The 27,303-nt window shown below is 44.4% G+C and overlaps 1 protein-coding gene across 1 annotated transcript in view; it reads right to left on the reverse strand.

Moving 5' to 3' along the window:
- Positions 1 to 27,303, reverse strand: part of ERGIC3 (ERGIC and golgi 3) — a 334,632-nt gene that overhangs the window by 210,353 nt on the left and 96,976 nt on the right. Inside the window, exon 6 of the mRNA XM_086932316.1 lies at positions 6,481 to 6,646. Coding sequence (XP_086788442.1) covers positions 6,481 to 6,646 — 166 coding nt within the window. The remainder of the gene's footprint in view (positions 1 to 6,480; positions 6,647 to 27,303) is intronic.

Below are 27,303 nucleotides of genomic sequence, written 5' to 3' on the forward strand. Positions count from 1 at the left end.
AGAGAAATGAACTCATCCGAGTAGCTCTCATATTCAAAACAAGAGGCAAGACGCTTGTGTATCTAACATTTCTCCACCAACACAGGCAACGTGGATTAAAAATGGGATAATATCACTGGATATAAAATATCCCCCTTAATATCCCAGTCAAAAATTTGGATGATAGGTGGGACTTTTTGGACAGCCACGGGATTACACAAATTAGATTCGATAGATTCAAACCTTTGTTGGCACTGTAAAGACTCTGTAAGAGACTTTAAACACCTTATTTTCCACTGTAAATACATTAGTTCCTACTAGGACCACTGTGAGCGCACCCTAAATCGATCTTCCATACCACCCTGAATCTTAATTTTGTGACGGTCACGTTGTGTATGTGTGTATGTGTATAGGCATTTATATAGCGCACTACTTACCCGTAGGGTCCCAAGGCGCTTCGACCGCTGCGAAACCCTTCCTGGCTTCCCTGAGAGATGGTCCCTTAATGGGTATCTCCAGGGTGAGACCAGGCATCCCCGGCGGTCTGGTGGGGCCGTTAGTGAAGATGAGGCAAGCTAATGCCCAGAGTTGCCGAGTGTGATCGCTGATCAGAGTGGGCACCGAGGCGAGAGAATTATCGAGTCCGCTGACCCTGGACCAGAAACCTGCCGCGCCGGGAATCGAACCCTGGTCCCGGGCCGTCCTCTGCTCTCGGGTCTGCCGCCTCTAACCAGTGAGCCACACTACCTCACTTTGGGTCCCTCAACAAGTGTTCCACATTACCCTCCTCAGCAAACAAGACTTTCATTTATTGGACTTGTGTAAAAACCATACTCGCAGGTTGGAAGTATCACAAAGATATTTTGCATCACAAATGGTGGGCCTGGGTCTGTTCCATGAGAACTTTGGACAATATAATGCATAATGACAAATGTACTGTTTCTTCCTCTAGGTACCTATGGAACAGTTTGGAAGTATATCTACAAACAGTAAAACCACCATGACCTATCCTTCTCATTTCATTCTCATAGGAACTTAGTATGCATCTCTCTTGTGTCTTACCCACATTTCTAATAAATTTAGAACACAAATGCATTCTGAGCATCTTTCCCGTTTTCTCTACATCTTTCTCTGTCTCCTCATGTTATACCCCTCTTAGTTATCTCTATTCTCTCAAATTTTTCATCGAGGATATATAATTGACATGCACCTAACGCCTATCAGTATGTTACACTACTCAGATGTACGAATCCGGCCATGCGTCATGTTTTCTTATTCAGTTTGCTTTTTGATATACTTCAGCAGAAATGTATTGAAATAAAAATAAATAAAAAGTCTGTCCCATGCTGAGGTGGGCAAGCGTGCAAACAGCTATACAAATGTCCTAAAACACCCAGTTCTGCAGATGCAGAATGTAAGGCATCTTCTCGTATCCCTCATCTATGGTGGCAAACATCTTCCATTAGCCGGACGTGGCAAGAATTGTGGAGGACTGTCGAATGATTAATCTGGAAATTGTCAGAACTTTGGAAACAGACTTTGGCTTTGTTGTAAGAATTCCTTTGTTGACCTCCTCTTGCTTATAGAAACAACATCCAATTGCAAACCTACTAGTGTTTGGCTAAAAGTTCCACTTAAAAAAAACAATGTGGCTTTCCTTCTAAACCTTATTAGGTTATCCATAAACTTTTTTGCTCATGTACACTGTTTTTTATTGTAATCCTTTATGACAGAAAAAACGTCGAAATAAAGATCAAATGAATGAACTAATTATCCATAAACTTTACGAAAATCACAGACTTTCCTCCTTCGACACAACTCTCACTGAAATGCTTAAAATAATGTTACTTATTTTGTACGCATATCAATTTTTGCATAGTTGTTATTAATGAATGTTATAAATGTCTGTCCCTGATGTTTTCTGCTCAATATCTTTTACCAATTTATTGGGATTTAGGATTTCAAAAACCTGTGGAGTACCCAGATCTACCTTTCATCATTTGGTATGGGAGTGTCCTCAAATGGTAGCGTACTTCGAGCAAGTTCTATACAGGTCACACACAAAAGCTGCTAGTAGGATAGATTAATCCCCTCTCAAGAGCAAGTTGACGATTTGCAGGAAGGCATTACTGTAGTCCAGGATCATTACAAGAGGGTGGTGCAGCTGGGCCTACTCTAGATAGGGCCAGACACTTCAATTGAACCCATATGGGAAAAAACATAGTAGAATGGAGATAACTAGGTCTAATCATTACCCTGGGATTCCAGCCTCAGCACTAGAGGTTCTTTACAAACACTGAGGTCCTGTAGGGAGAGGTGGAGGGATGGCTCTTTCTATGAAACACTATTCTGCAATATATGCACCCGATGGTATGGATGGTGCTGTAGTCTGTGCTTTCCTCCTCCTGTTCAAATATTTACAAAGCCAATCATTCAATAGCAAAACAATTTCAGTGTTCACAGGCAGGTATGCAGGCACAAAGGTAGATTGAATTATTTGGGGAGAACAGGGCAGAGAGGAGGAAGTTTTGGTTTTGGGAGTACATGGGTGATGTCACTTCAGTGTAAATTGTATATTAATGTGACAATGATCACTGGGCCACTTTCCAGGAACCACAAATTAAAACATGCAAATAATATACATAGTGCTTCATGCTAGTGTCCAATTGTGTCTAAGCACACCTTTTTTGTGTGTGCAAAGGTTATAGGTACTGAGTTAAAGTGCTAGGTAGATATATCTATGTCACAGATTTGAATCAAGACAGAGCCAGTCAACTTTTCACCCTTCCCAGGTCAAAAAGGATTTTTGGGTTAGAGGGCCCCACCAAAATGTTTTGCCCTGGGACCCAGAAAAATTTGCAACTGCACTGCTGCTGCCACGGGCCCTTGTGATGCATAAAATAAAGGGTGGGATCACCCCATCCATTCGAGATGGGATCAAGGGCCCTGGTGAATAGTCAAAAGCTGCAGAAAGTATATTGTTCCATGTCAGGAGCAACGCTAAGGTCCTGTAAGTTTTGAGGGATTGAAAGGAATTCATGCAGACCCCAATGTTTCCACAGAATGACAAGACTTCCTGAAAAATGTATTCACCTTTCTTGAGAGGGTATGGATTCACGAAAAATTTTCTTTCTGAGTCCAGTCATTACTGACGGGCCCACTAACCGTTGTTCTATACCAGATGCAATATGTATAATGATAAATCATGTGGCGTAATTGCCTACAATTGGTTGCATAGTCGTATTTCTGGTGACACACTGCACTGGACCTATGTTGGTGGCAATCGCCCATGACGTTCTGTTAATTGATTATGTGTATGTTTGTATTTGCAAAAAACAATGAGAAATGTTTACCAAAACATTATTTACAGCCCCTGCTTATACCCCTCTAGCATATTTAAGGCTTTTGAACTCCATTGGTAAGGAACACTGTAATTTAAAAGCCCCTTTAACCTACCTCCATTTGTGAACAAGCTCCTTAAGTGTTGTGGGAGTTCATCTCCCAGGTCACTTGTCCAATGCAGCACTACAAACTAAATCTCCCCATGGCACATATTATAAATGAAGATGGATGTCGAAAAAGGTTTCCTGGGCTAAAAAAAGCTTGAGGGGGCTGTTAGGCAGAGAAAGGCCTAACAGTCTGAAGATCCATGCATCAAAATACTGTTTGATCTAATAGTTTACCGTCATATGGAGATGAGAAGAATGGGAAAAGCAAACAGACATTTTACTGCCCATGTTCTTGAAATCACAACTCCTGCAAATCCTGGAAACCAGTGCCTACTGGCCAAGATTTGCTATTTCTTGTTTACATGCATTGCAAACAGGTTAAGTTGTGAAATACTCTAGATTATGAATAACTGTTATAAAATGTCCATTCAAAATTACTATGTGAGGCAATGCACCTGGGTGCAGTTCAAGCCTAACACCTGTACCAGTAAGATTAAAACATCATCTAGAATTGATCACAGCATTTAGGCTTCTGTAAAAAGCAAATTGGGCTTTGGCCCCTTGTTTTCTGAGCATATTGTCCATCTTATTCCTCACTGAGAAATAGTACATACAGGGCAAAAGGGGGTTGAGAGCAATTGATTAAGAGAATCATTCAGTCTAGCAGCAAAAAGGTAAGGTAGATTTGCAGTACAATGTTCTTTGATTTTGGTTCTCCTAAATAAATATGGCTGACTCAGCCTTTGGACCCCATTCTCAAAGATTACTGCATTTCCATTGAAAATCTATGAAAGGATTGTGGGGCAAACGTTGAAAATGTCTATGGTTCTACACATTGTGACCACTTGATATGGAGCGGAGCTGAACTGTGATATGTGGACAAATGGATAGGTGCAACCCCCCCCCCCCCCGCTTTGCAGCGCTGACACATTAGCACAGGCAGTCTAGTATTTTGAGTTAGTTGAAGGCTTGGTTTCACCAATCCTCCAGCATAGGTAATTTCTGCTGATTTAATGGGTTCAGATGAAGCCTATAAAGTTACGCAGAATTTTAGTTTGTGTTGTATGCCCCATTATTATTGTTCAGGATGCCACCCTGTATGTATGTATGTGGAATCTGTACAACACAAGCCTAGTCAAAAGGCACTGCATTATTACTGTATAGTAATGTACAAAATATGTTCTGGGCAGCATAATTCAACTTGCAAGATTCACCTTTGAAATGTACACTTTGGCAATTAACTCAATATCTCTGGTTTGTGTGCTGTATGTTTTATTCTCCTTTAGACCCAGTTGGCCATGAAACCGTTGTAAGAAGGAAGCGCACTACAGATCAACAGAGCGTATGTGAAGATCAAGGCAGTGGCACTACTAGTACTATAAAACTCCCTGTTAGGGGAGTGGAGCAGGCACTGTTAGATACTTTTTTATAAGATGAAAGGTTTATGAATTTACATAAAATAACCCATTTGTCCTGAAGCCTGTAAAGAAATTGATGAATTAAATTGCTGGGGCTAAAAAAGGGGGCTGGCAATGTAAAAAGTAGAGAGCAATTCGGAAATAAACCTGTTAAAGTCCTTGCAATCCCTGCAATCAATAGATCACACAAAATCCATAAGTATAATAAACGACTCCAAATTGTGATGCAGAATATCTGGCAATGGTTCTGTTACTTTACCACTTCCAAACTACTACCATTATCTTGCGGAGGAAATAAAGTCCTATATGTAAAAACAAATTAAGCGTTGCCTTTAACACAGCCTTTCACTACTGGTAGCATTAGATATCAAAAAGCAATACCCAAAACACAAACATACCCAGTTTAATTTACAAACATGCCTAGAAAAATAGCAATATTTTTACTACTGCTGAAATCATTAAGGAATATGCACAGATCATGGTACTGAACAAGTATTTATTTTACAGAATGAATTGCTTTGGACAGGTAAAGGGACAAGCATGGGAACACATTTCCCCCTAGTATTGCCAACTTTGAAGTGGAGCATTCTCAGTCACAGTTAATTCGGTCTACATCAATCATTGGAGAAGATAGGTGAACAGACTTTTCATCTGGCAAGGTGATGAGATACAACTTTTTACTATGAACTAATAGCAGTGATTTAAATTTAAAGTTCACAGTTTCTTTTTGTAAGATTCATGTGAACATGACAATAATGCTGAAAACGGAGTCCTAGCTGTGGGTCCAGCCCGGCTTGGCAGTTCGGGCTGGACTGTTCCCATGAGGCACAGGGTCAGACTGATTTGCATATAGCCATGTCTGAACTGGGGTGGCAGAGTGGGCTAAAGAACGGTGATGGATTAAACCCAAATCTTTTGACTGGGTGTGAGTGTTTGATTGATTCAGATGCTCCGTCCATCACCACCCACTTTTGTACCGAAAACGGAGTTCTAGCTGTGGGTTTGTTTCCCAAGACAACTGACAAGAAAATTATTATTTATTTATTTCGAGTTCTTCCAAACAGTTTAATTGAGAGCTTGCCCTTTGAATAAGGTTGTTCCAGAAAGAAGTGTTGTGGGTTAAGAGTAGAAGGTTGTTTGTTTTCCTTGTTGTACGCAGTAGTAGTGGTCCATAATTTGATTTCCTGAAATTCCTGCATTTTAAATTGTAAGCCGTGTTAATTAGATGAATTTTGAGGGTTGATGATTTTGAGCAAGCAGGGTCACTCTTTCAATAGCTAGCGAGAAGCACTTGACTTTAGTCCACTGAACAAAATAGTGGTATTTTGGAGAAAGTATCTTCAGATGACTCCATTTGAGACTCCGGCTACAGGATTACTACCAATTTGTAACCCGACAACATGGTCCTTAACCATCATGAACATGTCAGTTACATCTGAAGAAAAAGAATGCTAACCTTAATGACAATACAGGAGCAACATGAATTCTTATCTGGTGTGTCAAACAATATGGCATGTCCTTCCTTCATTTATGAATTTGTCTGCAACTCCCCAGTATAACATAAAACTACACATATGCCAATTTCGGTTCACTACTGAGGCAAAGTTGGTTCTTATTCGGAACAGATCATTTACCTTGTTAACTTCAAGAAATCCATATACTTTGCAGCCTTCATTTTTCTGTTCTTGCATTTTCTGGCTGAAGCCTTCTCTTCTACATTGCTCTATTGTATCTGGGTTTTTAAAAGCCCAGCCTTTTCGCCTGTAGGCCTCACGAACATCATCACAAACATTACAGCAGCTGGGAAAAAAGATGTTTTAAATTGATATTTTAGAATTAAAGGGTCTTAAAATTATGAAACAAACAATGCAATGGACTAGCACGATGGAAGGCATATGATTTAGAGGTTTCCTCATTACACATTTTGACAGCTCTTTTGAGCACACAACAGGTTATCACTGAGAATCTTTGCTGGCATAAACTTTGAACAGATAAGAGCTGTGAAACATAGGGCTTACACAAATCCACCATTCAAGGTCATAAAAGCGGTATAACTTAGCCTGGTCTTCTCTTATATTTTCTTTTAAGCATTTCCAGGACCTACCTTTCTCTCAGAACTCCAAAATTCAGTTAAACATGAGAGAAGCAGGAAAATCTCCAGGAGATGATTGACAGATAAGAGAACCAAGAGGAGAAGGAATTACCTTGTCTATTCCCCCCTACCTTTACTCATAACTGTGAAAAAAGGCCAACAGCACAAAACATGCTACTGTAGATGGTAAAAAGAAGCTATGTGGTTGAATGTGAGAGGCATAGAAATGGATTGTGGGGTACAAGGAAAAGGAAATGGGGAAAATTATGAGGGATGAGGTGGAGTCGGGGAGATTTGGGGAAGAGGGCGGGGGGGGAGTGAAAGAGACTGGGTGATGATTAATTTGACCTTTACACCTGCAAATTATGGACAACACATGAAAAGTCCAGTGAAAGCCATATTGTTTTTCTCAGTGAGAAGCCCCAATTGTACGGTTATGCCCAAACAGGTTTCTTAGCTTCTCATGCCTTGAACTGCAGCTCACTGATTTATATAAAAAAGGCTGACATCTGTACATGGTTGCTTGTGCCCCCGTTTGTAGGAAATGAGGCCTAACAGTGCAAATTGGACTGTTCCTACAGGTGCAGGACCAAGGCTTATTTGCCAATGGTTGTTTCCGGTCTACAGTGGCACAGTGAGCAAAGAGCAACAAAGATGGACTGGAATGTGGCTTAGGGCTGACATTAATTCAGGCATTCCACTGACTACATTTCTGCTTGTTTTTATCCACTGATATACATAACGCATGCAGGAAACCTCAGATAAACTCTGCTCGCACCACCAAGCCTCCAGAGGTGTTATAACAATGGTCTTACACAACAGTTATCTGCAGCTTTTGTGGCTCTTCAAGATAAGAAAACAAGAGTGAGCATGAGGTCACCCTAGGACCACTGGGTTCTACATAATAATTACTGGAGTTGGAACGGATCTTAAAACATGGTGGGGAATGCATGCAGAAAACTTAACGAAGAATTACCAATAAACAAGAATTTACATTGCACCGATTCGTTTTTTGAGAAATCAAGGCAATACAGTTGAATAGAGATTTTAAGCAATATCCACATGGATGTGAAAAATCAATTTAAGCTCTAACTTAATTGCAAAGTCATCAGAGTAGTTTATGAAGGCAAAATTGGGGTGTGGCCAAGAGTGGACCTATTCAATTGGAAGAAAATAGATTTCTTAGGAAGATGCTCTGTGTTCCTATCTCTACCACACGATATGTCTGTCATAAGGAGTTAAATTTGAATTTTATCGAGGATTTCATTCCGGCTCGTCCGGCTTTGCTTTGGCTTTCTATTTGGAAGAACCCGGCAGCTTCACTTTCCAGAGATATTATTTCTGATTGTCAGAACTGCAATAAAAGTATGAATATCCCCTGGCTCTCAGGTGTGTATAACACTCTTTGTAGCATTAATTGTGGAAATGTTTTTATCAAGAATACTGTTGATAATCTACCACACAAAAATGAAATAAGAAATGCTCTATACATACTCTACGATGAAGAAAGACTAGACAAGGAATCTTCTAAGATCATTGTTTCAACATATCGGACCTTTGATTTCATAACCTCGCCCTTGCCCCATTATTTGACACTTCCAATGAGCCAATGGGTATAGGGTTTATTATTCCGGTTAAGGGCAGGCTCAATCAAACTTGCTCTTTGTTTTCCCCTCGGCCACCAGAAAGAACTTGATTTGTTGCCCTGTCCGTGTGATGGCTCGAGTGGACAATCTGCGTTGCATTTTTTATTTTTCTGCAAATTTTATATGAAATATATTAAATGGTTTTTAACCCCGTATTAAAAAAAATTAAAGCCTATCAGCTTGGAAAATGCACATCAAATGATACTATCTATGGACAATGATGAACTCATATTTCGCACTGGCACTTTTTTGCATACAGTTGTTCGAGCTAGATTAACTATGCATGATTGGTGAACCTGTATGTAATTTCTGTGAATTCACGATGCTTCTTTTTTAACTGTTTTGTGAACCTCTTATGTTCTTTTTATGTACTTGTACTTTTATGGATACCTTGTGATCCGAATAAAGTTTTATTGACTGACTGAAGGCAAAATCAAATGCTTTAATTGGGGCAGGAAGAGGATGCAACTAAACATTTTACAAAATACATAAGGCCGACTGCTGGGAAACTGACAATGCATTTATTTTGCTGTTGACTGACGTGGGGAGAAGGATGGTGAGGGTGAAATATGTTGCCTCTTGTTGACAACAAAAGATAATGAAGTAGATGAATGTGACCCCAAAAAATAAAACATGAAATGAAATACAATTTCCCTTTCTCGCACGCCCATCTCATTCTTATCGGGTGTTACTTACTATTTATCCATAACTGGTCAGGGGTACGCTCCCTTGTACAGACTCCCTGTTTCTAATATCCAACATGTCAATTAATTTCTTCTATTCCTTGCAGAGTGATTTGGGGAAAAGTGTAGTAAATAATGATTAAATAAATAAGCAATCTTCCAGACTTTTATTATAGTTCTGACTAAATTTGGGAACAGGAAGCAGGGGACTGGTACGTTAATGTATGGTTGCAGGGTGTGTACCGCAACAAGGCAAGTCACTCAACAACTATGTCATTTTAGAGGCTTGACATTTTTTGAGGAGGCAACGTGATTTCAGTTAATCTCTTTGACCACAAACACCAGTCACCCAAGTACTAATAAAATAGCATGTTTGCTGTACTTTCATAGTCACATCTGCAAAACTGTACCCACCTTCTGACACTGCGCCAAAACGTACACGATGAATCGAAAGTGAGATGACAAGTATTAACAAAATGCATCAAAAGAGCTATGCACAAAGGAAAGGATTGTTCACTCTATCTTTCTTCATTTGAACTTACTGGTTTGTATATTTTTAGATTTAAACAATACTATATTTAAAACTGGGGGAAAAAAGTGAGTGTCATTTCCCATACAAATGACAGCTCTCTAATTATCGTTGGGTCAAAATCCTGCTGCTGTCACTGCTGGTGAGCCCGTGCTGCTGTACTGGTTCCCCATTACCACTATTGCTGAAGTGCCCCTGCTGCTGCTGGAGCTTGTTTGTCAGCGCGGCGCCAGCACCCTGGGAGAGGACTTCAGCTCCCAGGGGGCAACACTCTCGAGACAGCTGTCGCGAGTGAGGGGGAGGCGTGGTGATCGCGCATAAACCGCTGCCTCTCGCCCCACAGCGTTGGATCTCTAATTATCCTTGGGTCAAAATCCTGCTGCTGTCACTGTTGGTGAGCCCGTGTTGCTGTACTGGATCCCCATTGCCGCTATCGCTGGAGTGCCCCAGCTGCTGCTGGAGATAGTTTGTCTGCGTTGCGCCAACCCCCTGGGAGAGGACTTCAGCCCCCAGGGTGCAACAATCTCGAGACAGCTGCCGCGAGTGAAGGGGAGGCGTGGTGATCGCGCATAAAAGTGCTGCCTCTCTACCCGCGGGGCGGGACGCAGCCCGGAGAAAGCCCGGACGAAGCCCAGACCAAGGGCGGGTCTGTCTGATGCCAAAGGAGGCTGGGCTGGGCCACGTTATTTAGCTTTGGCAGAAGCCATTTCCTATGCAGCACAGACCCTTGTCCCGGGAATCTGCAGCTTGACTTGGACTTGAGACTGAAAGACTGGGACTGAGAAATAAGGTACAGGGTATTTGTACTATTCACTATTATATTACCGTGTGCCAAAGCATCTTCCTTGGGTTTATGGTGCAGAAGGAACTAGCTAAGAGGAAATCGTTGGTGGGTCAGGGGGTGGTTGGGACTTTAGATGCATCCCTAAGGGGGCGTAGTCAGTCCTTATCCATGAAATTGCTCTTACCAAGCGTAGATTTTCTCTTGAGCCCCCAACCCCCACCCCCTTTTACAACCTGATGCCTCCAGTTGTATTAACCCAGACGCCCACCCTTATCCCGGTTCCTCTGCTGGATCGCCTATACTCTTGGCAACTATTATTCCGCTTGACCAAGGCTCTAGGTTATGTACCTCCCCAGTGTTAAACGAAACAGCTGTTAGATCTAAAGTGCATACTAGAAGCCAAATAACTAAAGATCCACAAGGGGGCAGCTCCCTACCACAGCCCAAGAAACGGAAAGGGCCAGGTCCTTGCAAACAAACTTACCCATTATCTAAAAGAGGGCCTAGAGGCATAGCGTGAAAGGCTGTTGAGGATACCGAGGACTTATCTGGTAACTTAATAGATAATACTGCCTCTGCTCCACCACTTTTATCTTCCTTGTCACCTATTGATAGCGAAGAGTTTTGATCTAAATTGGGTAACGCTGTATCAGTTTTATTGAACCCACTGATGCAAAAGTTGTCTAAACTGGAAAAGGCCATCGATAAAATTGTAAGCGCTGCTTGTCTAGACCCACAGAAGCAGTTATGCCCTAAAAAAGCTCACTCCTCTCAGCCGCGCCCGGTCAGAGCCTCCAGCGCTAAATCTGCTCAGCATTCTGGGACCAAATGTAGTCGTAATGGTGAATCCACTAACTCTGGTATGGGTTCTATACCAGTTTTTAATCCCATTCAATTTCAATTCAATTTATAATCTTTATTCGGGTTCTTAAAAAGACACCATAAAAGCACATATACAAAGTACACACACAGAAAAATGTTAAAAAAGATACTTTTTCCTTTTTTTTTAAAAAAAAGTTTCATAAAAGTTAAAATGTTTAAATGTTTCTAACACCATGGCTCATTAAGCTAGGAGAGCAGGAATCAATTATCCAAAGGGTCAGGTGATGTTATAGTCAAGATTCTCTAGTATTTCTCAGCCGTAGTGCCATCCGGATGAAATTTATAGTGCAGAAAAGGGTGTAAGCGTCTTCCGCTTCCTTTAGGAACTTCAGGGCGAGTTTTGCATGTTTGAACTTTAAGTCTTTCAGGAGCCCCACCAGGAACTTGCGTCTTGGTACAGTGTAGAACGGGCACAATAAAACAAAGTGAAGGGTATCCTGCGGAGACCTGTGGTCGCAGCCGCAGGTACCCTTCTCTGCCACTGTAAGTGTGAACCCCGCCGGGACCGCAAAAAGATGGTGGAGCATGTTCAGCCTAAACCGGGTCATGACATAGCGGTCCTGATCATTGTACATGACCCTCAAATAAGGTTCCATTCCTCGCTTCACTGTGAGTTCATTATAAGATGAAACGGTGGATTTGTGGCTTTCTTTCTCTGCCCTTAATGTCTGAAGCCGTGCGGGAAAACGTTTTTTCACCAGAGCTTTGCTCCCGATGGTTAGAGAGTCTGGAAATGTGAAGAAGTCTACACAATCAATCTCTGCAAGTGAGGTCTTGACATACTTCAGCCAGGGTATGGCGTGACCCTTATCTCGTTTGAGGCAATCCAATATAATTTGTCTTGTTAAGGTCGCCTCAGGGTTGGTCCATATTTTGACCCAAGCAAGAAGAGGTTTGGTTTTAATCCGGTCTTCTATGAAGGGTTCTCCCACTTCCTCATGGATTATGTAGGCCGGTACACTCTGGGGCACTTTCAAAATTCTTCTCAAGAATTTGTTTTCTTCTGTCTGTATTTGCTGTGCTTTGTTATCCAAGAAGCCCCACACTTCTGCCCCATAGGATACCTTCGTGCAGCAAATTGACCTGTACAAATTCATTATCTGCTCTGGGGACCATTTTCCTAGTCTTTGGCCATACCCCATAATGGCTCCTACCGATGCTGCCAGTTTCATTGAATGCTTCTCTACCAGAGGTTTAAAATTAAGGTAGTTGTCGAATAGTACCCCCAGGTATGAAAAGGTCTTAACCTGGTCTATCTAGTGTGACCCAATGTGATAGATGAAATTCCCTTTTGTCAGTTGCCCTGCTGACATAATATAGGATTTTTCCAGGTTTGTCGACAGGTCCAATTTGTCCATGAACCTGACAAAACCGTCGATCAACTTTTGTAATCCTAGAGGGGTTCTTGCAAGCAAAACCGCGTCATCGGTGTATAGTAGTACGGGCACTGCACGATGACCAATTTGGGGTGAGTCCACCTTGAGTTTGAGGAGATCTTTTTCCAGCGAGTTAATGTATATGGAAAAAAGAAAGGGCGCGAGGATACATCCCTGCCTTACTCCGCTGGTGCAGGCAAAGGGATCGGTCTTTTTTCCCTCTTGTGTGTACCTCACACTAGCGGTTGTGTTCCAGTGGAGGTTTTGCAGGGTATCCACTAACGGTTGATCAACTCCTAAGTCTAACAACATGGCCCAAAGCTTTCTTCTGTTTACGCGGTCAAAAGCCGCTGAGAGGTCCATAAACCCCATGTGAATGGACCCCTTCCCCGCTATGGTATATTTGGCTATCAGAAGATATAAGTTCAAGCATTGGTCGGTGGTGGATCTCCCCTCCCTGAAACCGTATTGAATTTCCGAGAGGATCTGATGCTCCTCGGCCCAATCTTGTAGCCTCTGTAAAATTACTCGCCCCAGTACTTTTGCGGTCACATCAATAAGTGAAATGGGTCGATAACATTGAGGGTCATCGCGGTTCCCTTTTTTGTAAATGGGGACTATGGTCGCAGTTGACCAGGAGCGAGGCAGCCCTGCCACCACAGCCTCGTTCAAAACCCTGGTGAGCAGCGGGGCCCATAGCTCGGGTTTGCTAAAGAATAAGTCAGGTGCAATTCCATCCGGGCCGGGTGCTTTATTTTTGCTGAGCCCTTTTATTCCCATTTCGACTTCTTTCAGGGTAAGATCCAATTTGGCCGGCTGAAAGCTCCTTAATACATCCCCCTGGGTTGAATGGCTTGAGTGATTATATAGACTCTGAAAATGAGTCTGCCATTGCTCCGGCAGGATAATGTTCGTTATTTTTGGGGCATCTTGGTCCTGGAAACATGGGGAATTAATGACTTTCCAGAAACTCACAGAATCTTTCCTTTCAGCAGCGTCCCTTAAGTCCTCCCAGGCTTGATTTTGTAAGCTTTGTTTGCGCATCTTCTGTGCTTTTTTGTAATCCCCTCTATTCTGTGCGATCAAGATCTTATCCCTTGGTTTTGCGTGGAGGCTGTTTTTCAGCTTTTTGAGCGCCTTGGTACAGGTCGAGTCGAACCAGCGTGGATTTGAAGGCGCTTTACTAGCCCCAGTAGACATTAGGAGTTTGTTTACATAGGATGCAATTTGTTCAAATGCCCTGACCACCAGAACTCCATCCAGGCTTGGGTCAAGACATATGTTTATTACTTCTGAACCCTCTGCTATCAGTCTTCGATAGAATCTGTCCCCATCGATCCTGGCCCATTTGATTCTTCTTCCCTGGTCCACTGCTTTTTCCATGGTGTCAGATCTCTTTGAACCCAGGTTAAAATTGAGGCCTTCTATTGTGATAATAACCGGATTGTGGTCACTAAAGATGCTAGTATCTATTATAGCTTTGCTGATATTTCTTTTTAATAAAGGGGAGACTAGAATAAAGTCGATGTAGGAGTGGCAACCTCTTCCCTTGTATGTTGGGGTTAATTCTCCTTTTTCTCCCAGCACGACAAGATCTAGTGTTTGAATCAGATTATGCCTTTTCGTTAGTCTCTCCAGGTCCCATCCCTCTTTTGAGTGCGTAAAATGTGGACCTTTCATTATTGTGCATCTCAACCAGTCTTTATTAAAAGGTTTGAGTTTATCACAGAGGTGGCAATTAAAATCCCCCATGAGTATTAAACTTCGACGGTTTGGTGTCTTGTTTAGGGAGTTCAAATTTTCTAGACAGGCATCAAGCTCGTTTACGGCTATTCCCTTTTCCATCATGCCAGGAGCGTTGTACCAGTTAACTAGAAAAAAGTTAAGTCTTTTTGAGTCAAACCTTAGTACTTGGAGGTTATTTGAGGCCCAGTTGATGTTTGACCAGGTGCCCTGAATGTCTAAATTGACATATGTTACCAGTCCCCCGCTAGCTCTCCCCGATGATACCTTTTTTGCCGGAAAAGAAAAACTTTTGTAGCCCTCTAAGCTATAGTCGTTTATTTCAGTGACCCATGTTTCTTGCAGGCATATGATTTGAAATTTATTTATATAGCTGAGCCAATCTTGGGATTCGAATTTGGCCGCTAATCCTGCTATATTCCAGGATACGACTTGTGAGTTTTCGCAATATTTTTCCTTTAAGTTTCCTGTTAGATCTCCTAATGGGAACACTGTCTGTTTTCCCGCTTTATCTGGTGTATCCGGGCTGGGGTGTAAGCTGGGTTGTGGGCTACAAAAAGTTGCTGGTGTGTTCTGTGTTATGGCTGGCCTGTGTATTGGGGGTTTTGTCGGGTCGCCTTTTCCACTACTTCTGTTGTAGCTGCCCCCTATGCTGTGCGCAGGTTCTAATCTGTTTCCCGCCCCCTTGCTCCTTCCTATTATGGGTGGACTTTGTTCCTTCAGCCTTATCTTATTGGGGGCTTGTGTGTCCCGTCCCTGTCAGTCGACCTCTTCGAGTACGCTAAACCTGTTCCAGTGTGCATGCTGCATTAGGAAAGGGTCATAAATTGGAGTCGCGTACTGTGGCATTTGCCAATGAGGAAGTCTATGTTGGGGGAACATTTGGGGCATTCTAATCATTGGTGGTCTCTTGCTCTGCGGGGGTCTGTGAGGGGCAAATGGGTAAAAGTAGGATACGTGTACCGGGTGAATTTGTGAGTGGGTATAATTGGGGGGCGCATTGCAGATAAAGTTAACAGCTGCAATGTCTCTGAAGTTTATCGTGATTATGTCCCCTGCTATAGTCTTTGTGCCATTGCCGACCCACTCCCCCCTTCGTACTGATAGGATCTCCCCATGAATGTTAGGGGGTAGTGGTCTGTGTATTTGTAACCACTGTGCACACTTATTTTTTTAACTCTACTTGTGTCTCCCTTTTGCCCTCTCTAAGAGGTGGGACACCTGTTAAAACAACCACGAATGGTAAAGCTTCAGGCGGGAGATTAATTGTCCTGAAGCGGGTTGCAGGTTTGTTTTCTTTAGTTGCCGTTAGGGTCGGATTAGTCTTGGATGTCGCCTTGGGAGTTTGCCCATTATTTCCTTGAGATGTTTGAGTGGGTTCAGGGGGTAATTTGTTAGTTTCGATGAGTGTCTGTTTATTAGTTTTGCCTGCGGTTGGTGAAGTAACCGCCTTTTGAGTTTCTTTAGTGCTTTTTTGTGTGACTCTGGAAGAGTTGTTTGCTGCCTTGTCCGATGTTAGACTGGCTTTATCTTTTGTTGGTCTTTTAGGTATGGCCTCGTTTTGTTTTGTTAGTGTGCCCTCATGAGCGGGTTGGCCTTTCGGACCAACACCCTTGTTGTTTATAAGTGATGTTAGTCTGTCTATCTTGGCTATTAGAGGTTTTAATAGCACAGTGATGGAATGTTCAAGGTCCGTTTTGAGTTCTGCCACCATGTTGGTAATCCAGCAGGGTATTCCTGGCGTAGGTGGATTTATGGGCGTCACCAGATTGTGATTTCTGGTTTTGCTTGGGCCTTTTTTGCCTCCGCATTTGGAGCCGTCCTTAGGCAAGGTTTTTTCCATGGTGTGTAGTTTACTGCTGTTTTTCTTTGTTTGTGGGTCCGTTCGCTCCCTACTACTTTCGGCGGGTGCCTGAGCACAAGGGAAGTCGGCGAAAGAAGAGTGAGTAATGGCCAAACTAATGTCCGGGTCATCTGCCGAGTCGAGAGAAACTGCAGATGAGTTGATAAGAATTTCTTGGGTGTCTTGGACAATAGTCACGGGCGGTAGGGACAGCCTTCTTTCCGTGTTAGCGATGGCATTAGATACCGCCCCTATCGTTTGTTTAAGCATCTTATCAATTGCGGTTAATGTTGGTAATGGTGGGGGGGTCCACTTTAGATTTTGTGCTTGACCTTAACGTGGGCATCTTGGACTTCTTAACAGTCTTCCTCATAGTCTGATGAAGTGGGGGTGCGGCGGCCAAGGGTGGAGGAGAATGAGTCACAAATAAATACCTGGTGTGCGCGGTGCCTTGATGGACTTTGGGGGGGTGGCCCAGCCCAGCCTCCTCGTGCCTCTGAGGGCCACAGAGGGCCCGCCCTTTTCCCGGGCTTAGCCCAAGGCGTCCCGCTCGCGTCCCGCGGAGCTGAGGGCTTGCTGTTTTTATAGCCCCTCCTGGCGCCTTAATCGCGCGTCAGGGAACGCGCCGCCGCCGCGAAGGCTGCCGGGATTTGGAGTCCCGGAGCGGCGGTGGCGTGCCTGGTGATGGCGGTCGCTGTAGATGGTGCTGTCCGGCGTGGCTTGGGTCCGCTACGTGTCTTCCTGCCAAGTAAGGGTAAAGGTTTGTCTCCCACCGCTCCACCGAGGGCTTGCTGTTTTTATAGCCCCTCCTGGCGCCTTAATCGCGCGTCAGGGAACGCGCCACCGCCGCGAAGGCTGCCGGGATTTGGAGTCCCGGAGCGGCGGTGGCGTGCCTGGTTATGTCGGTCGCTGTAGATGGTGCTGTCCGGCGTGGCTTGGGTCCGCTATGTGTCTTCCTGCCAAGTAAGGGTAAAGGTTTTAATCCCATTCCTTCTAATAGCCAAGACACTAATTGCACGGATACAACCCCATTAAGAGCCACGGACCCAGCCTATATCCCAAGTACACAAGAACTGTGCCCTAATACTCAAACAACAACCCCCTATAGTAAGTTTAAATACGCACGCACTGAGGAAACACAGTCCCAAAGGATTAACGGCCCTTATAATAAACCAGGGAGTGACTCAAAAGGTAATGGCGTGCTCCATTTGCCTCGTGAGGCAACGTCCTACATGATAGTGCTGGCCAATGTTACTAAACTGCCTCCGGGAGTGCTGGAACACTGGTTCAGTTTGAAAAATAAATCCTTATTTGAGCTAAATAGGAGGACAAGGATAGGTAACCCGCTCCATTCAAATTTCAAAATGGTGAGACGGGTTGGCTGGGTAAGGAATTCGAACAAGTCTAGGGAAGGTGACTGTAGTAATCTCTTTCAGATCACTCGACCTAGTTCATGCGATTTTAGAAAGGGCGGGTAATTGGTCGATGGCACGTGCAGGGATTAGTATCTTACCTCTTGGCCACTTTTATAAACATCACCGTATGATACATGCACCATTTGGGGAGCTTTTAACGGAGGGGCAGAGGCAGGTCAGATATGCGAGCCCAGTTAATAACCAGTTTGAAGTTTTTAACCCCTTAGATGAGAACGATTGATTGCCCTCATTGAATTTACTGGACAGAGGAAATTATGAGTATATAGTCCTGGCTAGGGGTAGCTCACCCAAAGTTCATCTTTATACCTGTGCGGAAGATGGGGGACTTTTGATTGAAGAGAGGTGGACAGGGTCTCACTTGTGAAATCTACTATTGCTAGTCCGCATAAAGAGAGTGGGCATACTCCTAACATACACACAAATGTGTTGCCCTTGGCTACTTTGAATGCTGTCTGTGCCCCAATTCTTGAGCCAGAGGACGCCAATCTTTACATTGAACCAATAGATGGGTATTTCCCAAATATAGCTACTGAAGAGATAATCGTAAATATAACCGATGGAGTAGCCGGTGTGTCTGGGAGTGCCACTGACAGCAGACTCAGGGTAAACAATAGCTTAAGTATATTATCCTGGATCCTAGCAGGGATCCAGTCTAAACTCCAAGATCCCGAATGGTTTACTGCTATGGGTAACATTGATATCTGTGCATTTCAAGAAACCTGGGCCGTAGATAAGGTGTATATCAATGGCTATACCTCATACTGTGTGGATGCTCTCCCTCCAAAAACGACTGGTAGGGCCAGCGGCGGATTGCTAATATTTGTTAAAAACACCATAGCTTGAATAAACAAGCAACTCTCAATAAACTCACCTGATATATTGGGTATTCAGCTCACTTTCTCGTCTGGTCTAATTCTTACCTTGCTAAATGTGTAGATATGTCAGAACCCTTTAATAGTGAATCCACAGTAGTTTCACTATTAGATGATTTAGCGGGAGGATATCAGGTGAATTCTAAAATCATACTTACAGGGGACTTTAATGCCGCGTTCGAACCAAAACTTTATTAAGTGCTTCCATTGAAGAGGAGAACGAGATTTGGGGTATCCCCAATTTGTTAGCTGGTAAACCTGACCAACGTCAGCCTAACGTTTCTTTACAGATCACTTCCCTAACTGCTGGTAGGAGCTTGAGCGAATGTATTGGGAGAACCCCTTCAGATTTAGAAAGGAAGGCTACTTTCAAGAGGGGTGTCTATACAAGTATTATAGACTATATCTTCGTTGATGTTAGAATATGGTCTCTAGTGGAAGATATGTTAATTGAACCAAGGACAGACAGTGATCATAACTCTCTGATTTTAAAATTAAAGGGCAAGGACCTGTATAGGGGTGCTCATTGCTACATATTTCTAAACTAATAGAGCCATGTTCAACTAATAATTGTAGAAGAGTTAGATGGCCCAAAATTCAAGCTGATCAAGATCTCTATGCTAGAATATATAAGTCCCTAGCGGCCACCTTAACCAATATGTCCAGCTACAAAGATAGCACTGTTTTGTCCAATGTTTTGTATGTCACTGCCGCACACAAAAAACTTTTTGAAGCTTTGCAGCTAGTCTTCTTAAAACCTGGACCCGATTTGATTTCAGGGTACTTGTACAAGTCTAAAACCTGCAAGATGGGTACCATATTTAAACCTTCTGTCTAACTGTATATTAACGGGTGGTGATATTCCAGAAAAATGGAGGGGGCAGAGGTAATAACATCTTCACAAAAAGGGCATTCCTGCTATCCTCTAATTGACCGCCTGGATTCCATCCTGAACGGTCCCTCCCCCACGCTCCCTTGCTCAATTTATTTGCAGCACCTACACCGCAGCTGAAGCCCCTTGCACCCGCGGCCTCCAGACTGCGCCTGGTATTGTAGCGTCAGACAGAATAATCGCGCTTTGAAGCTCTTGCTCGTGCAGCGCTTTGGATACTTTATTTCACTCAATAGCATCGCGCTTTGTGCTTGAAGCTCTGTGAAAACAACAGCGTGTATCGTAGCTTGTTTTACTATAATTGCGCTTTGAAGCTGATCATCGTGTAGCGCTTTGGAAACCTAAGTGTGCTTATTTGCTTAGCGCTCTGTATTTACTGCTCTAACATCATTGCTGTGTTACGCTTTCAAGGCTGGTCGTTTTGTGAATAGCGCTTTAAGTGGAATTATTTTGTTGTATCTAGGAGCCTTTGACTGCTTGCTGGCGAACATTGTGCTGTGCCCTCGCTGTTTTCACTTTCATTTCTGCCCTTCATTTTGTTGTTGTGATATCCCCTGGCCCGCCTCCACGATCCCGCCTCCCAGCTGACCCTCCCACACACGAAGAGTAGACCCTCCTCAGCCCGAGCCTAGCTGTGACCGCCTGGATTCCATCCTGAACGGTCCCTCCCCCACGCTCCCTTGCTCAATTTATTTGCAGCACCTACACCGCAGCTGAAGCCCCTTGCACCCGCGACCTCCAGACTGCGCCTGGTATTGTAGCGCCAGACAGAATAATCGCGCTTTGAAGCTCTTGCTCGTGCAGCGCTTTGGATACTTTATTTCACTCATTAGCATCGCGCTTTGTGCTTGAAGCTCTGTGAAAACAACAGCGTGTATCGTAGCTTGTTTTACTATAATTGCGCTTTGAAGCTGATCATCGTGTAGCGCTTTGGAAACCTAAGTGTGCTTATTTGCTTAGCGCTCTGTATATACCGCTCTAACATCATTGCTGTGTTACGCTTTCAAGGCTCGTCGTTTTGTGAATAGCGCTTTAAGTGGAATTATTTTGTTGTATCTAGGAGCCTTTGACTGCTTGCTGGCGAACATTGTGCTGTGCCCTCGCTGTTTTCACTTTCATTTCTGCCCTCCATTTTGTTGTTGTGATATCCCCTGGCCCGCCTCCAGGATCCCGCCTCCCAGCTGACCCTCCCACGCTCCGCTCCCTCCACCATCCATTTAAGTCAGATGGTCCCACGCGCAGCGTCCACGCGCTACTGCCGCGCCGAAGGTGCGCCAAAGGTAAGCCCGTCTACGCCCGTCCGCGCCGAGACCGCGCCTAGCGCCAGAACCCCTGGTCCATGCAATGCCCAGCCCTCCCGCATCACATACGAAGCCTCCACCCTCATAGCCCTTAACCCCGGCCGCCACCCCAACTGCGCCCAAGCCGCTCCTGGACTCACCCATGGACCCTTCTCCTGCTACTCCTGCAAGTTGAACGGCACCAAGAACAACTCCTCATCCACTAACACCAAACAGAGATCTGACACCAACCACTAAAATGCATCCTGCTCAACACCCGCTCAGTCCACAGACACGCCATCGACCTCTGGAACCTACTAGACACCATCTCTCCCGACGTCGCCTTCCTAACAGAAACATGGATGAACGCCTCATCAGCCCCAGACATCACCATTGCCATCCCGGAAGGATACAAGATCATCCGTAAGGACCGCACCGACCAAAGTGGAGGAGGCATCGCCATCGTCCATAAGAACTCCATCCGCATCTCTACCAGCTCAGACGTCAACCTTGCCAGCGCCGAACACCTTTACTTCCAGATCCACACCGACCCCAAGACCACACTCAGAGGCACCCTCCTCTACCGACCTCCAGGATCCCGCGCACAATTCAGTGACGACATCACCGACTTTATCACCCCACACGCCCTCCCCTCCGAGGAATACATTCTACTGGGAGACCTCAACTTTCACCTGGAAAATAGCAATGACAGCAACGCCACCACCCTTTTGGACAATCTCGCCAACCTCGGACTCAAACAACTTGTTAATACCCCCACCCACATCGCAGGTCACACACTCGACCCTATCTTCTCCTCCAGCAAACATATCTCCTTCAGTCACACCACAACTCTACATTGGACGGACCACAGCTGCGTTCACTTTACCTACAATAAGACCAGAACTCACAACCTCCCTCAACCTACTCTACGAAGAAACTGGAACAAAATCACCATCGACCAGATCTCCTCATCGCTGCTTCAAAACCCCCTTGTCCACTCCTCAAACCCCGGCCAAGCAGCCATTAACCTCACCCAATGGCTATCCAACAGCGCCGACATCCTAGCACCGTTGAAAAAACGTCAAACCAAACTAGGCAGCAAAAACGCCTCCTGGTTCAACGTTGATCTTAAGAAATCGAAGAAACTCTGTCGCTCCCTCGAGAAGGCCTGGAAAAAAGACCCAAACACCAGCACCAGGGACGCCTTCAAAAACGCCACCCGCATACACCACCAACTGATCCGGACTGCCAAGAAAGCCGCATTCAAAGACCGACTAGATAACAACGCCCACAACAGCAAGGAATAATTCAACATCGTCAAAGAATTTACCAACCCCTCAGCCAACTCCAACGACATCACCCCCTCTCAAGCCCTCTGCGACTCCCTAGCTTCCTTCTTCCACAACAAAATCGCAGACATCCACAACAGCTTTGACAATCGACCCGGAGACCAACCCACCCAACCCTCCGCCGTACCTTCACCCCCCTTGAACACCCTTAATGACTGAAACCCAATCTCCACTGAGGGCACCATCCGCCTGATGAACTCCATCCACTCAGGATCCCCCACAGACCCATGCCCTCACCACATCTTCAACAAAGTTGATTCCATCATAGCACCACACCTCCGAGACGTCATCAACTGCTCCCTCAACTCCGCCACTTTCCCAGAAAGCTGGAAACACGCCGAACTCAGCGCCCTTCTGAAAAAACCCACAGCTGACCCCACCGAACTCAAAAACTACCGACCCATCTCGCTCCAACCATTCCCGGCCAAAGTCATCGAGAAAGCCGTCAACAACCAGCTCGCCGCCTTCCTCGAAACCAACAAATCCCTCGACCCCTCACAGTCCGGCTTCCGAGCCAAACACAGCACGGAGACCGCCCTCATTGCCGCAACAGACGACATTCGAACTCTACTGGACAATGGAGACACAGTCGCCCTCATCCTCCTCGACCTCTCCGCAGCCTTCGACACAGTCTGCCATAACACCCTTCTACAGCGCCTCAGAAACATCGGAATCCAAGGAAAAGCACTGGAATGGATCACCTCGTTCCTCACCGGAAGAACCCAGAGAGTCCGCCTCCCACCATTCAAGTCAGAGGCCACTGAAGTCATCTGCGGCGTACCACAAGGATCCTCACTCAGCCCCACCCTCTTCAACGTATACATGAGCCCCCTCGCAGCCATCGCACGCCAACACAACCTCAACATCATCTCCTACGCTGATGACACCCAACTGATCCTCTCACTCACCAAAGACCCTAATACCGCCAAAACCAACCTACATGAACGAATGAAAGAAGTAGCCGAATGGATGAAGCATAGCCGTCTAAAACTTAACTCAGATAAAACAGAAGTCCTTATCTTAGGAACCTCCCCCTCCGCCTGGGATGACTCCTGGTGGCCAGAGGCTCTTGGAAAAGCACCCATCCCGACGGATCACGCACGGAACCTGCGCGTCATCTTAGACTCCTCACTCTCGATGTCCAGACAGGTCAGCGCCGTCTCATCATCTTGCTTCAATATTCTTCGCATGCTCAAAAAAAAATTTCGCTGGATCCCCACTGAAACCAGAAAAACGGTCACCCATGCACTGGCTACAAGCCGCCTGGACTACGGAAACACCCTATACGGCGGTACCATCGCAAAACTCCAGAAAAAACTCCAACGCATCCAGAACGCATCAGCCAGACTCATACTAGACATCCCGCGTAAAGACCACATCTCCAGTCACCTGAAAAAACTCCACTGGCTCCCCGTCAATAAGAGGATTACTTTCCGCCTCCTAACCCACGCACACAAAGCACTTTACGAACTCGGACCAGATTGCCTCAACACACGACTTTCCTTCTACACCCCCTCCCGCCAGCTACGATCCTCTAACCAAGCCCTTGCTACCGTACCTCGCATCAATAAAACCACCATGGGAGGTAGATCCTTCTCCTACCTGGCTGCTAAAACCTGGAACTCACTCCCCACTCACCTTCGTCTCACTCAGAACCATCTAGCATTCAGAAAGCAACTTAAAACTTGGATATTTGACAAGTAATTCCCCACCCTTCCTCAAGCGCCTTGAGACCCTCTGGGTATGTAGCGAGCTATATAAATCCATTTGACTTGACTTGACTTGACTTGATTATAGGCCCATCAGTCAAATAGACAACTTACAGAAGGTTTTTGCTAGGCAAGTTTTAGATAAATTGAACTCCAAGAATGGATGGATGACAATATGGTATTGTCTCCAGCTCAGGCTGGCTTTCGTGCAACAATTAGCACGTGCGACCAAGCTTTTAGATTTTCCCGCTAGCATGGATGTACGTGCTACTTAGGAAACAGCGGCTTTATGTGGCTTTCGTGGATCTGCAAGCTGCATTTGATTTGGTGCTGCTTAACCTGCTGTGGAAGACTATGCTTGACCAAGGTGCCCCGGTAGACTTGGTGACTGATTGCCAGATTGCATAAGGATGATTATGCCGAGGTCAGGTGGGGGGTAAATGGGGAACTGACAGAGAGGATTCCGATTGAACGTGGAGAGCGCCAAGGGTGTGTTCTCGCCCCCACATTGTTCGCTCTGTATATTAATGCTGTGGTGAGTTGTTTAATGGGTTGCAAGAATGACGCCCCCTCGTTGAATAATGAAAAAGTACCCATCTTGCTCTTTGCCGACGATTCGTTACTAATATCTACTGCCCCTATGGGATTACAAGTTTTATTGAATACATTCCTGAGCTTTTGAAAGGAGAGGAAATTGGAACTGAACACTTTGAAAACAAAATTTATGGTGCTCGGCAAAATAAGGGGTGGTATACGAGAGATCAAGATCAAACATGAACAATTAAAACGAGTAAACAATTTTGACTACTTGGGCATAGGCTTCAATGAGACGCTTAGTTGGGAATATCAGCTGAGGAAGAGCTTCCTAACTTTATGCCAAAGATCTAAATCAGTATTAAGATTTTTTAAACAATCCTAAGTGGAGCTCTGTATGGAGCAGAGATCTGGGGATTTACTCCTGTAAATCAACTAACGATTTGCGAGAATAATTTTGCAAGGGCTCTGATCTCGCTACCTGTCACAACACCACTCACCCCACTTTTTTGTGACCTTGGGCTAAAAAGAATTGGTGATCTGGCCGCCCTGAAACCCCTAAGCTATTGGTTGAGTCTATGAAATACTCCCCAATTAACTGAATATCGTAACTCTTTACAGGAGGTCCTGGCGCTGAACGGGGCAAAACAATTTCCTTGGTTCAAGCATATCGCTAAATGGTGCAAGCTATTGAACCTAATGGGCTTATGGGAGTACCCAGAAAGGGCCACTAGACGTGACATTTTGTCCCTTAAAGCTATTTACTGGAAGGTAGTGGGGGAGCACCACATGAATAATCAAACAAGCGGCAGCTAACAACAAATTATTTAATCATAAAATCCTGTTCCTTATTTGAACCGTTCCTTGACCTGATTTCGCCTCCTCTTGCCAAAAGTCTGTATATCACGGAAATTTGATACTGAAGTTTCCGGGGAAAGAGGAGAGGTGCGTAGTTATAGACACCTGTCCGGCATGCTGCGAAGTTGACGAAACGAAGAACATGCATTGTTTGTTTGTCCCATGTACTGGCAGTTACGTAGGAAATAGATTAGACCTATTTGCCTCAACTTGGGTGCTAGGAAGTACCAGATAGCGTTCAGAATCTTAAAAACCGATACTTTTAGGCCAATTGTCTTTCCCCTCAGCTGTTTTCTTTTATATTTCTGGTTGATCCGCAAAACGCTTCTTTTTTAGTTATGACACCAATTTAACTCCTCTTATTATTTTCATGATATATATGTTTTTTATATCTTTAGTTTGATTTATATGGTTTGCATTGCATATGTTTGGTGGTCGTATTGCTCCCCTTTTAAGCACGATTAGAGTGATGGTATATGTATTCATGTTCTTAAACTGATTTGAGATGTCATTTGCATTTATGGTTGCAATGGTTTAATACTATTTTAATTGTAGATATATTTTTGTTTTATACTTTGTATACTTTGATGGTTTTTCTACAAATGACCGAATAAAGTTATATATGATGACAGCTCCACTCTGCGTCCAGAGTTGGGACTAGTGAATTTATATTACGTCAGTAACATATGTTTAATATGGACCTCTACTTTATAGACCATTCAAGATTCCTGAATCAGTAACTAATCTAATGACTTGATATCTCTCTTGTTAAGTATGAAATTGATGTTTAACATGATTTTCTACAGAATAGATTTCAGGGTAGGTTGAGAGGTTTCAGTGTGGATAACAGTAAAACAAGCGTAAGGACAAGCAGAACAGTCAAAGCCAGAAACAAGTTCTTGTGGACTAATGTTTTTTATAATTTCGGGAAAAGAGTGAATTTGATCCTCCATGAGCATTGGAGCATGCCCACTGGGGCCATAAACCAAAAGCCTCAACAAGTAGGCTCCAAAATACGCTTGTAACTGGTGACTACAGTAAAGTCTGCATAAAGTAGCAGATCATTAAAGATCCATCCCTGATGTGGTTGAGCAACTGGTGATGTGATGTACAAATGCTACTGAAGAAGGGCAGATGTATCCCATTTGAACTCCAGGCAGGCTTAACTTCTGCAGTTCGCAGTAACTCCCCTGTATGTAGGATATGTCTGAACAAATGCAAAATGATCTAGAGAGATAAGAGTCCATGTGTACGCCCCAGAAACTTCTTTAGTGCTCGCCCTTATTACAAACAGCTAAAGTGATGCACTCCCATTCAGATATGCATTCTCTGGAGATGGCAGTGGCATTCTTGTAGCACAAACAGCCCTGTTCCCAGGTAGAGAGCGTACTGTTGCCAAAACCAGAATTAAAATGAAGGTGCGGACAGTGAAAGTGCAGTTATGTTGAAAGGAGAAAACTCAGCAATGCCGGAAGCAAGCGACCTACACCCAGTAAGGCCTGGAAAAACTGTGGCGAGACAAGGACAGGTGGCCCGTGGAGGTTCTCATTCAAAAGCTTTGGTTGCAGGGGAGGTCTCTGTTAAATTAAGATTAGTGATCGCTGACCGACACCTCTTGTGAAGAAAAGGGCAAGACAAATTTGAGATACTGCACATGATAGCTAAAAGAGGAGTTTAGAATCAATGTACCTTAACAGCAAGTAAGAAGCAAAATTACATGAGTGGGACATATTGATGCTAACCTTTTGGCAACAAGCCATGTTTCAATCCCCGCTATTCCTAAAGAGTAAATTTAGGGGCATGTTGCGGGTGGTGTACAGGGGAATGAGGGCAATTGGGAGGGTAGAAATAACCAAACTAACAAGGTGCATCAGTAGAATACCCAAACACACAGCGCTACTTTACACACAGAAGTACAGCAGGGCAAGGAGGACTCCCAATGTAATGTC

The sequence above is a fragment of the Lissotriton vulgaris genome, chromosome 7, assembly GCF_964263255.1.
Source record: "Lissotriton vulgaris chromosome 7, aLisVul1.2, whole genome shotgun sequence".
Taxonomy (NCBI): Eukaryota; Metazoa; Chordata; class Amphibia; order Caudata; family Salamandridae; genus Lissotriton; species Lissotriton vulgaris.